We start from the raw sequence: 12,759 nt of genomic DNA, 5'->3' as shown, positions 1-12,759 counted from the left end.
GACAGACACACAAACCCACTTGTACGTGTATACATAGATTTGTGGGGTGAATTTGTACTTGTAGAGTTACGTTGTACTTTGCTGAAAAACTGCATGAATTCATGTAAGACTCTGTTATCTCACTTTTTAGATTAGAATCATTCTAAACATTATGGCACAGACAGAACACAGGGGGCTAACACCTTCAACATATTACCTGGCTAACACCAATTGTTACAGTTAACCTGACAATGTAACTTTTAAAAAGAAGTTTTGTGATTTACGTATGAAAGAAGTGAAACTATTATGGTATTCGAACAGATGAAAGACTCAACAAACAATCAAGATATTTTTCAATGTATAATTTCAGTTATATCGCACTGTAAACTTTTGCTATGAATTCTGTCTTACAACTGTGTCCTCCACAACCACCCGATGAAGGAACAGTGCTCTGAAAGCTAGTGCTTCCAATTAAACCTGCAGGACTGTAACCTGGTGTTGTGTGATTTTTTTTTAACTTTGTACACCCCAGTCCAACACCAGCATCTCCAAACCATTTTTGCTAGCTATTTTAACATTGTAGCTGTCAAGGGAAACTGGGCTTGAAATTGAATTGCTGAAGTTTTCAGCCCAGTGTGATTAGCAAAAGACTCGAGGCATTTTTGGAGAATTCCAGAATTGTTATGATTCAGCTTGATATTACGAAAATATTACGAAGAAGCTTTTTTAATAAGAAACTAATTTTCTGTTTATAGTGCAGTGTTGTGGATTTGATAGGAGAGACAGTTAAGAATGTGATTTATATTTGAAACACATTTAGAGTCATAGTCATAAAGCACAGAAACTGATCCTTTGGCCCAACTCGTCCAAGCTGATGAAGTTTTCCATTTGGCTCATATCTTTCTATATCGTTCCTATCGATGTATTTGTCCAAATGTCTTTTAAATGTTGTAATTGTTCCCACCTCTACTACTCCCTCTGGCAGCTCATTCCATATATGTTGTGCCCTCTGTGTGGAAAAGGCTGCCCCTCAGGGAAAAGAACTTAGCTATTCATCTTGTATGTGGGAAGATGTGTTGGGTAGGCTCGGGGTTATTAGGATGGACAAATCCCCAGGACCAGATGGGGTCTGTCCCAGGTTGCTGTGTGAGGCTAGAGAGGAAAAAGCTGGGGCCCTGCCAGATATCTTTGTATCATCCTTAAACACAGGTGAGGTGCCGGAGGACTAGAAGGTTGCTCATGTTGTCCCCCGTACAAGAAAGGTAGTAGGGATATTCTGGGTAACTACAGACCAGTGAGCCTGACATCAGTAGTGGGAAAGTTGCTGGAGAAGGTACTGGGGGATAGGATCTATTTATATTTAGAAAAGAATGGGCTTATCAGTGATAGAAAACGTGGTTTTGTGCGAGGAAGATCATGCCTTACCAACTTAATAGAGTTCTTCAAGGAAGTGACCAAGTTGATAGATGAAGGAAGGACTGTTGATGTCGTACATATGGACTTTAGTAAGGCGTTTGATAAGGTTCCCCATGGTAAACGAATAGCAAAAGTGAAGTCACATGGTGTGCAGCGTGTTCTAGCTAGGTGGATAAAGAACTGGTTGGGCAACAGGAGACAGAGTAGTAGTTGAAAGGAGTTTCTTGAAATGGAGAAAGGTGACCAGTGGTGTTCCACAGGGATCAGTGCTGGGGCCACTGTTGTTTGTGATATTCATAAATAATCTGGAAGAGGGCATTGTTGGTATAATCAGCAAGTTTGCAGATGACATGAAGATTGGTGGAGTAGCAGAAAGCATAAGGGACCGTCAAAGAATACAGGAGAATATAGACTGGAGAGTTGGGCAGAGAAGTGGCAGATGGAGTTCAATCCAGACAAATGTAAGGTGATGCATTTCAGCAAGTCTAACTCTAGAATGAATTATACTGTAAAAGAAAGAGCCTTGGAAAAAGTTGATCAGAGAGATCTGGAAGTGCGGGTCCATTGTACCGTAAAGGTTGCTGCACAGGTGGATAGAGTGGTCAAGAAGGCATATGGTATTAGACTGGGTATTGAATAAGAGCTGGCAGGTCATGTTAAAATTGTACAAGACATTGGTTCGGCTGCATTTAGAATACTGTGTACAGTTCTGGTCGCCACATTACCAAAAGGATATGGACACTTTGGAGAGGGTGCAGAGAAGGTTTACGAGTATGTTGCATGGTGTGGAAGGTGCTAGCAATGCAGAGAGGTTGAGTAGGTTAGGTTTTATTTCATTAGAAAAAAGGAGATTGAGGGTGGACCTGATTTGAGTTTACAAAATCATGAAGGGTATAGACAGAGTGGATAGAGATAAGCTTTTTCCCACGGTGAAGGATTTAATAATGAGGTCACGTTTTCAAATTGAGAGCTTGAAAGTTTAAGGGGGATACACGCGGCAAGTACTTCACACAGAACGTGGTGGCCGTTTGGAACGTGTTGCCAGCAGAGGTAGTAGAGGCAGGCATGGTAGATTCATTTAAGATGAGTCTGGACAGATGCATGAGTGGGTGGGGAGCAGAGGGATACAGATGCTTAGGAATTGGGCAATAGGTTTAACAGTAGATTTGGATCAGCTCAGGCTTGGAGGGCCGAAGGGTCTGTTCCTGGGCTGTAAATTTTTTTTATTCTTTGTCTGTGCCCGTCATGATTTTATAAACCTCTCTAAGGACACCCCTCGACCTCCTATGCTCCAAGGTAAAAGTCCCAGCCTATCCAGCGTCATCATATATCTCAATCCTTTCAGTCTCTCTAACATCCATGTAAATTTTTTTGCACCCTCTCCAATTTCATAGCATTCTTCTAAAGTAGTTCTTTTCTGTGGTAGTTTTTTGATTACCTGAGCTTCTTTTTATGTTAAAATGTGGTTCACCTCAACAGAAGGTCTGTGTCCATTTCTGAACACACTACCTGAGAAGAATGTAAAGAGATACCATTCTGAGAATGGTGCCAGGGACTAGGAACTTGAGTTATGTGGACAGATTGGAGAAACTGTCAATGGATCTCTGAGCAACCTCTCCACTCTTTGAAATAATACCTGCTATAAAGATACATGGTTGTTGGTCTGTCATCTCAGGTGCAGGCATATTCAGCAGGAGTTTCTCAGGGTAGTATCTAATAGTGGGTAATATTCCAGCTTGGACTGACAAGTAGCTCAAGTAACATTGTTGCCATGAATGACCCGGGCAATGACCATCTCCAACAAGAGATAATCCAGTCATCATCCTTTCACATTCAATAACATTATCATCACTGAATTCCAACTTCTTGGGTTGGAAGCTGAACTGGATGGCCCATGTAAATACTCTGTCTACAACATCAGGTCAGAGACTAGGATTCTTTCAACAAGTAACACACTTCCCGATTTTCCACTAGCCTGGATGAGTGTAGCTCCAGCAATACTCAAGGTTTTAACACCATCCCTCCAAGCATCCTATTTGAATTAGCAGCACATCCACAAACATTCATACGCTCCACCACCTTTGGCAATCACTCACTAATGAACATAGAACATAAAAAAATACAGCGCAGTACGGGCTCTTTGGCCCTCGATGTTGCGCCGACCCAGGCCCACCTAACCTACACTAGCCCACTATCCTCCATATGCCTATCCAATGCCCGTTTAAATGCCCATAAAGAGAGAGAGTCCACCACTGCTACTGGCAGGGCATTCCATGAATTCTCGACTTGCTGAGTAAAGAATCTACCCCTAACATCTGTCCTATACCTACCTACCTCCCCTCATAATAGCTGACTCCATTGTGGAAAAAGGTTCTCATTGTCAACCCTATCTAAACCCCTCATTATCTTGTACACCTCTATCAAGTCACCCCTAAACCTTCTTTTCTCCAATGAAAGTAGCCCCAAATGCTTCAGCCTTTCCTCATACGATCTTCCTACCATACCAAGCAACATCCTGGTAATGAGTAAGATTCCTTGTCACCGGTCATGGTTCTCTGGGTCCTTGCGTGTAGCTGATGAACCCAACCCTATATCTGCATTCTGACCAGACATTTGGCAGGTGTTTCTGGGAGGTAGAATTGGTCCTTGATCTCACTTGCTGACATTGGAGAAAAGGAGCCTGAGAAAGCAATTTCTCTTGCCAGTGAGTGTTTTCAAAGAATTGCGTCCCTTCATATCGGAGGTTCCTATACTCAAAGATTTTTTTTGTGTGAGCGAGGATCTCCCAGGCGTTGATATTGCACTTAAGTAAGTCTTCAGAGTGTCTTTGAAAACTTGCAAGGTGGTCATCTTGTTTGACTATTTCCTTGAGTTGAGCAAGGAAATTGATTTTGGTAGTCAGAACTTGGACATCCTTTGCACATGGCATAGTTGGTTTCAGATTATCTGCCTTGATGCTGATGCTATTGGTTACTTCAAGGATGCTGATGCTAGTATGCCTATCCTCCCAGCTGATGAAGAGAAACCATGTCAAACAAATCGCTACTTTTCTTGGCTTTTGGGGGGGAGCCATGTCGAAGAGTTGGAAAGATGGCAGCCTTATGTTTTGATCTTAGCATCAGCGTGGATGTTGCAGTCATCGAATACTCTCACCCTTGGACAACTGATGGCAGCACACACTGATTGGATGCCTTGTTCAATCTCTAAATTGATGTTAACCTTAAATGAGAGGTGGCTGCCCAAAAAGGGGAGGTGTTCCACATTTGGGAGTATTACTCTGTTGATCTAAATGGAGGGATAAATCAGAAATTGATCCTCTGTTCCCTAGCATTTCCTGAAGATTATTTGTGTCCTCCTTAGTGTTAGCTGGTCTGCCATCCTTTTGTTGTCCATTATGAATTCACTTGATTCTAACTTCAAGGAACCTACATTTGTCTCCACCAGTCTCTTTCTCTTCACATATCTATAGAAGATTTCGCATTCAATGCTTGTTTTCTGCAAGCTTGCTTTCTGCAAGCTTGCTTTCATATTCTATTTTCCCTTTCCAAATTAAACTCTTTGTACTCCCTTTGCTGAATTTTAAATTTCTCCAAGTCCTCTGGTTTGCTGCTTTTTCTGGCCAATTTATATGCCTCCTTTTTGGCTTTAATATTGTTCCCGATTTCACTATTTAGTCATGGTTGAGCCACCTTCCCTGCTTTCCTCTTCCGCCAGACAGGGATGTATAGTTGTTGAAGTTCCTCCATTTGTTCTTTAAACATCTCCCATTGCCCATCCACCGTTAACCTTTTTAAGTATCCTTGGCAAGTTTATCTAGCTAATGTATGCCTCATACCATCAAAGTTAGCCTTCTTTAAGTTTATGACCCTAGTTTCAGATTTAATTGTGTCACACTCCATCTTAATGAAGAATTCTACCATATCATGGTCACTTTTTTCCCCCAAAGGATTTCAAACCACAGTGTTGTTAATTAATTCTCTTTCGTTACCCACTCCCCAGGCTAGGATGGCTTGCTGTCCAGTTGGTTCTTTGACATATTGGTCGAGGAAACTGTCCCTCATCCATTCCAGGAAATCCTCCTCCAATGCATTGCTACTAGTTTGTTTAGTCCAATCCATATGTAGATTGAAGTAACCCATAATAACAGCTGTACCCTTACTACGTGTATTTCTAATTTCCAATTGATACAATCCCAGCATCACAGCTACTGTTTCATAATCTGTACACAATTTCCACTAACACCTTTTCCCCGTTGGTGTTCCACAGCTCCACTCATACCGATTCTACATTGACCTCCCTTAGTATTGTGTTAACCTCCTGCTACTGCATCTCCCTTTCCTTTCTGTCTGTCTTTCCTGAAAATTGAATATTAAGTTCCCATCTTTGGTCACCCTGAAGGGCTTCTGTGATCCCAATTACATTATATCCATTAATAACTGTTTGTGCAGTTGATTCATACACCTTATGACAAATGCTCCTCTCATTTCAGAGACAGAGCCTTCGAGCTAAGTTTTTTGACATGTATTGATGTTTTAGAATCATTGTGAAACGTGACCCTTTTTGATTTTTGTCTTTGGTTTCTCTGTCTTCAACTTTCACTTTTCCCCTTCCTGTCCTTTGTTTCTGTCCCCACTTTACTTCCCTCTGACTTGATTCCCATCCCCCTGCCATATCAATTTAAACCCTCTCCAGCAACATCAGCAAATACTCCCCTCGGACATTGGTTCCAGTGCTGCGCAGATGTAGACCATCTAATTCCAATGACTCAAAAATTTGAATCCCTCCCTCTTGCACCAGCCTTCAAGCTACATCTTTGTCTCTGCCATCCTGCCATATCTACTGTGGCCAGAGACACAAAACTTAAGGAGGGTTATACCTGAAACGTTGACTCCTCCATCTCCTGATGCTGCCTGGCTTAACGTGTTCTTCTAGCCTCCTGCTTGTCTACGTACCTACTTTGGCTAGCACATAACACTGGTAGCAATCCTGAGATTACTATATTTTGAGGTCCTAGTTTTTAGCTCCTAGCTCCCTAAATTCAGCTGGTCAGACCATACCCTGCTTTTTTTAAACCTAATATCATTGGTGCCCATATGCACCACGACAGGGGTCTGTCCAACCCCTTCCTGGAATGTCCTGCAGCCACTCTGGGACTCCCTTGAAATAGGGAGGCAGTATAGAATTTTAGACTCTAGTTTGCAGCTGAAGAAATGCCTATCTATTCCTCTTACAATTTAATACCCGATCACTATAGCTGTGCCACCCTTCTTTTTCTGCCCTCCTATGCAGCAGACCCAGCCACAGTGCCATGAACCTGGCTGCTGCCTCCTTCACCGGTGAGCCATCTCCCCAACAGTATCCAAAATGTCCACCTGTTTTGTAGAAAAAAGGTTGCAGGGGACTCCTGTACTGCCTTCCTACTCTTCCTCTGTCTGTTGCTCACACATTCCCTACCTTCGACAGTAATTTTTATCTGCAGTGTGACTAACCTGCTGAACATGCTATCCGTGATTCCCTCAAACTTGTGGATGTTCCGTAGTGAAGCCACTCACAGCTCCAGATTTGTCAAGCCGTCCGACAGGAAGTGCAGCTGGACACACTCCCTGCACGTGAAAGAGTCAGGGACATCACACAGGAGGAGCATGACACTGGTCTCCTGCCATGACTTAACCCTTAAGTTATCATCGGTAGGAAAGAGAAGAGAAAATAAGAGACGAGAAACTACTCACCAGTCACCTGCTCACCTGCTGCCTGTCACTTCACAGTTAAACTTCCTTCGACTTTACCTGTGTGCCTTCAGCAGCTGCCATAGTTTCCTCTTCCTCTGACTGCCTTATCTCACTGCTGCTTGTCCTCTTCACTGAGGCCTGGTGTTCACTTCAGGATACACTTAAACCTTCATCAGCACTTCACCCACAAAGCTGCTTGTCTTACAATGGATGCTCCACTATAACTTTCCTTCCTTTTATTCGCTTCTGGGCAGTGATGAAAATGATTCCTCCCAGAATCTTTCTCAGCAGTGCCCTCAGTGTAGACTATCTTCTGAATATTTTGAAGTGAACTGGTCTGGTGCATAGCACTGTAAGTTTTTTTTTGTTCCTTGTCCATTGGAAGTCTTTGTCCATGCCTAATTGCTTTAATAAGCATTATGTTGAAATAGTCATTTGCACTTCAAACTGTTATTTGAATGTTCTGCTAAATGCAGGTATGATAAACTTGATGAAGTTTAACAGTTCTGCCTGGTGCTGAAGTTCCCCATCTCCCAGCCAACACTGAGAACTGAGAGGCTAAAAGAGTGTAGTGATTCTAATTCTATGCTGTGAAATTTACCAAAGTTTTAATACATTTGTCTCGATTACATGCAGGTTACTGAATAATTCAAATTAATTTCCTTTTTTTAAATCTTGGAACAAATTGCTCTAGTCCAAGTACTTGTTTTAATCTCTTCAGGCATTGACCAGGTTTTTAGTGTGTTTAATATACAATACTTTATTTAGGAATGAATCTGTTGGCGACAGCAAGTAGAGACCGCTTGATTCATATACTGAATGTGGACAAGCAATACAGCCTGGTGCAGACGCTGGATGATCATTCCTCATCTATTACTGCTGTGAAATTTGCAGGTATGTATTTAGAGCCAAAATAATTATCCCAAAGTAACTGACTACTAAAATATATTGAACTTAAATTCTAAAATAACTTTGCAATGTTACTTTATACACAACACCTTAACTAAAATGATCTTTGAAATGAAATTTAGTTTTGGTGCAAAAAAATTGCAGTTGAGGGTTATCCAACTAAAACTGGTGAAATAATGAGATGGAGTTTCAAAACAAAAGTTCAGAAACCCCATATTGCTTAGGATGTGAATTAAGAAAAGTATTGAATTGTCATTTCAGCTACTAATGCTCTTCCTACCTAAGGTATGCATACCCCTGTCTTATCTTACCAGTCGTTGTCACTTGAACTAGACTTTTTCCAGGGGTTTGGAACACTGGCAGTAATTGTGGTGTCTACTTGCGGCTTGCTTATTAATATTATTTGCAGCTAAAGTTGCTGAATTGGCATCCTGATAGGATTCCATAATTTATAACTCCATGTTTAACAAACTTTCAGGAGAATGCCTTGCTCCTGAAATTTGCCCCTCACATCTCCTTCAAATTTTGTGTGGAAAGACTATTGCTAAAAGCAAGAAAAGCTGTACTATTGTTTGCAGAAACATTTTAGTAGTAAGTATCAATAGAAATAATGCACAGCAAACATTTTATTAACTAGCATCTATGAAACCAGGCATGTGCCAGTTGATCAAATAATCTGGATAATCAAGAAGTGGATAGTGTAGAAAGTTGTCAAATGATATGGTGGGATATAGATCAAATGGAGTTTAATCCAGGTAATAGTGAGGTGTTGCACTTTGGGAGATCAAATGTTAAGGAAAAGTATACAGTTAATTGCATGGCCCTGAGCAGCATTGATGTACAGAAGGATCTTGAGGTTCATGTCCATAGCTCCCTGAAATTAACCACAGAAGTACATAAGATGGTAAAGAAGGCATATGGCATGTTTGCCTTTATTGGTTGGGGAATTGAGTATAAGAGTCTGGGTGACATCTTGCAGCTTTATAAGACTTTGGTTAGGGCACACTTGGAGAATTGCATTCAGTTCTGGTCCCCACTTTACAGGAAGGATGTGGAATCTTTCGAGAGAGTGCAGAAGAGGTTTACCAGGATGCTGCCTGGATTAGAGGGTAGGAAAGTTCAGGTTGTTTTCTCTGGAGTGGCAGAGGCTGAAGGGAGACTTGATTGAAGTCTATAAAATTACAATATACATAGATAGGGTTGACAGTTAGATTCTTTGTCTCCAATGTTGAAATGTCTAAAATGAGGAGGGCATACATTTAAGGTGAGGGGGAAAATTTGAAGGAGACGTGAGGGGCAAATTTCCTAAGCAGAGGATGGTGGAGTCTGGAATGCGCACCAGTGTTGGTGTTGGAGGCAGATATGATAGGGGCATTTACAGGGCTTTTAGGTAAGCACATGAATATGCAAGGAGTGGAGGAAAGTGGACCGAAGGCAGACAGAAGGGACTACTTTAATTTGGCATCATGTTTGGTGCAACAGCATGGGCCAAAGGGTCCATACCAGTGCTGTATGGTTTTGTGTTCTAAGTCCACATGATAAATGTAAATCGTATACTAAGTAATAGGGACTTAATGCAAGGGATATGGATATCACTTTATTTACAGCATAAATCACTTAAATAATAATACAACTTTGTTTTAAATAAAACTTGGCAGTCGAGAAACTTCTCTCACGTCCTCAACTGATTACTTGGACATTGTGGTAAATCACAGTATTTGAGAAGTTGAATCAGTTGTTGATATTTCATGTGGCAACCTAATTGAACAAGAAGTATATTTACATTGAGGTAAATACATTAGAAAGGTGGTATAATTGGACTGAATAATTATGTGCAGTATTTGAGGTGTATGTTTTTTGTCAATTTTTATCAAGAGCCAGATTCATCAGGTGTCAGTTAAAACAAAGTTTGCTGATTTGTCAGTACCTACAAAAATTTGACATGATATTGAGAGTCATCTACAATTGCTCTACTAATCATCGAGGGCCCACATTGCCTAGTTTGAACACTTGTAGCTGCAAAAGGTCATTGAAGGAAAAATGCCATGAGTCCTAGATAATGATGCAAGAGTAGCCAAGTTTGTGGGAGAATACAGCAGAAATTCTAATCGATTAACTGGGATGATTGCAAAAGCACATTGAGATAACAGAATATGTTTTAGTTTGTTTTTGATGCTGTGTGTCATTTTGGATATTTGTTGGAGTAAGAGTTTTAAAATACCTTCTGAACTATTATTTGAAGATGGATAAAGCAGCTACAATTGTTTTTGTATGTAGATGTGGATTTTATCGAGTCATAAATAAACCCTTTGGGGTGTTACCATGTTCTCCTAATCTCTCTCAATTAATTGAGCATTGTTTCCAGTTGTGTATGTGCATAATGGGTTTGGATTTTAACATCTTTAATCTGAATTACTCCTTTTATTCTCCCTTTTTTAGCAAACGATAATGTCAAAATGGTTAGCTGTGGTGTTGATAAAAGTATCTATTTCCGTACGGCACAAAAGGTAAAACCCTCACTTTAAGTCCCAGCATTTTTGTGTTGCTTCACTTAAACTTCCCATCTGTTTGCTTTTATATTTTTATGGCAACTTACCTCCTCTCAAAGGTAGCCTGAAACATCATTTACATCCAGTGTAATGACCCCATTACTGAATTAATTTACCTGGTTGAAATTCCACAAATGGTTACATTGTGGTATTATCCTGAGTAAAGTCCATTTGACTTTTTGTTTTAATTTTGCTTTGTTGACTTATTCAGAATCTGGCCTGAGTTGGGAAATTCATTATGTTGAGTGTTACTGAGAAATATGTTGCTTAACCCACTATATTTTCACCCTTTTTTTGTTTTCAACCTCTTCTCTTCTCCTAACCTTGATTTCACGTACAAATGAATTTTTCTAGTTCTCTGCCAGTGTAGCTCTGAAAGTATAGAATGGTTACAGCACAAAAGAAAACCATTTGGCTTGTATCCTTGCTGCCTGTCTTCAAGAACAACCTATCTGGTCCCATTTTTGTCTTTCCCACAGTCTTGCAAATATGTTCTCTTTGTATAATTATCCAATTCACTTCAAAAGACTGTGTTTGAATCTACCTCCTTACATATGATCAGTATTCTGAAAATAATATTCCTCATCATGGTTGCTCCTTTTGCCACAACATAAATAAGAGCAAGAGAATACAGTATCATATGTGGGCTCTGAAGCTACACCACCACTCAGTAAGATCGATCCTGATCTGATCTTTGGAGCTGAGGCAATTTCCTGTCTGATCCTCAATCTATTTTAAATAAAAGCAAACTACTGTGGATGCTGAAAATCTGAAATAACGATCTGCTGGAGAAACTCCAGTCTGGCAGCATCTGTGGAGACAGAAACAGAATTCATGTTTCAAGTCCAGTTTAACTCTTCTTTGGAACTGAAAGGACTTAGTCAATAGCAGAAAAAACACCATTTTCTAAGGTGAAGAAGCAAGATTGAGGGTTCCCAGAGCAAAGACGGAATCTGATGAAGTGCTTATGCCGGAACCATAGATTCTCCTGCTCCTCGGATGCTGCCTGACCTGCTGTGCTTTTCCAGTACCACACTCTTGATAAAGACCAAGTCAGTATTAATAATAGTAAAGCAGAGATTGATATGTAACATAAGTGTAAATGTTATGTGTGAAAACAAAGCCAATAAGATACTGCCAGAAATATAACAATAACAAAGGACAAATGTCATACTCTGAAGTTGTGGAACTCTATATCGAATCCTAGAGGCTGTAACATTCCTAAGTGGAAGATGAGGTATTGTTTGTCCAGCTTGCATTGGGCTTCATTGGCAGGCCAAGAACAGAAATGAGAGCAAGGTGGTTTATTTAAATACAGAACACAGGAAAGAGAGGGTGCTTAGTGTGAAAATACCAATCTCTCCCTTAATGTCGATAGAGCTGGTCATTGACTTCAGTAAACAAGGTGGAAGGCACACCCTTATCTATGTCAGTGGAACTGAGATGGAGATGGTTGAGAGTGTCCCTCAGAGTGACGGTCACCATCAACCTGTACTGGTCCACCCACATTGATGTGATGGTCAAGAAAGCACAACAACACCTCTGCTTCCTGAATAGACTAAGGAAATTTGGCATATCCGTAAAAACTCTTACCAATTTTGACACATGCACCATAGAAAACATTCAATCCAGATGCATCACAACTTGGAATGGCAGCTGCTCTGCCCAGTTCTGCAAGAAACTACAGAGTGGTGAATACAGCCCAGTCCATCTCTCAAGCCAACCTTACATCCATTGAGTCCAACTATACTTTCTGCCTCAAAAGCAGACAACATAATCAAAGAGCCCACCCACACTGGTTATAATCTCTTCCAACCCCTTCCATCAAACAGAGGATACACAAGCTTAAACATGCAGACCAACAGATTCAAGAACAGCTTCTTCCATGTTGATATTAGACTTCTGAATGGACCCCTCAAGTTTTAAATTTAATTTTGACCTCACTGTTTGTGCATCTTCTCTGCAGCTGTAACATTCTATTCCTCGGTCTGTTCTATTACCCTAATGCACATTGTATGATACGATCGCCTGTACTGGACGCAAAACAACTTTTCACTAGATACACATGACGATAATAAATCAAAATAGCAAGCAACTAGGGATAGCAGTGTCTGTGATCTTTGAGTAGAAAGCTTCAAAGATACCTGACTCTTGAAGAAATTCTTCTTTGTCTTAGT

General features: G+C 40.6%; 1 protein-coding gene across 3 annotated transcripts in view; it reads left to right on the top strand.

The window, feature by feature from the left end:
- The window catches only part of LOC132836766 (mitogen-activated protein kinase-binding protein 1-like), a 172,255-nt gene that overhangs the window by 66,323 nt on the left and 93,173 nt on the right, over positions 1–12,759 (top strand). For all 3 annotated transcript variants that reach the window (XM_060856219.1, XM_060856218.1, XM_060856220.1), the window contains exons 13-14: positions 7,893–8,018; positions 10,473–10,540. In XM_060856219.1, coding sequence (XP_060712202.1) covers positions 7,893–8,018; positions 10,473–10,540 — 194 coding nt within the window. The remainder of the gene's footprint in view (positions 1–7,892; positions 8,019–10,472; positions 10,541–12,759) is intronic.

This window comes from Hemiscyllium ocellatum, chromosome 47 (assembly GCF_020745735.1).
Source record: "Hemiscyllium ocellatum isolate sHemOce1 chromosome 47, sHemOce1.pat.X.cur, whole genome shotgun sequence".
Classification (NCBI taxonomy): domain Eukaryota; kingdom Metazoa; phylum Chordata; class Chondrichthyes; order Orectolobiformes; family Hemiscylliidae; genus Hemiscyllium; species Hemiscyllium ocellatum.
This window is presented reverse-complemented; position numbering and strand designations above follow the sequence as displayed.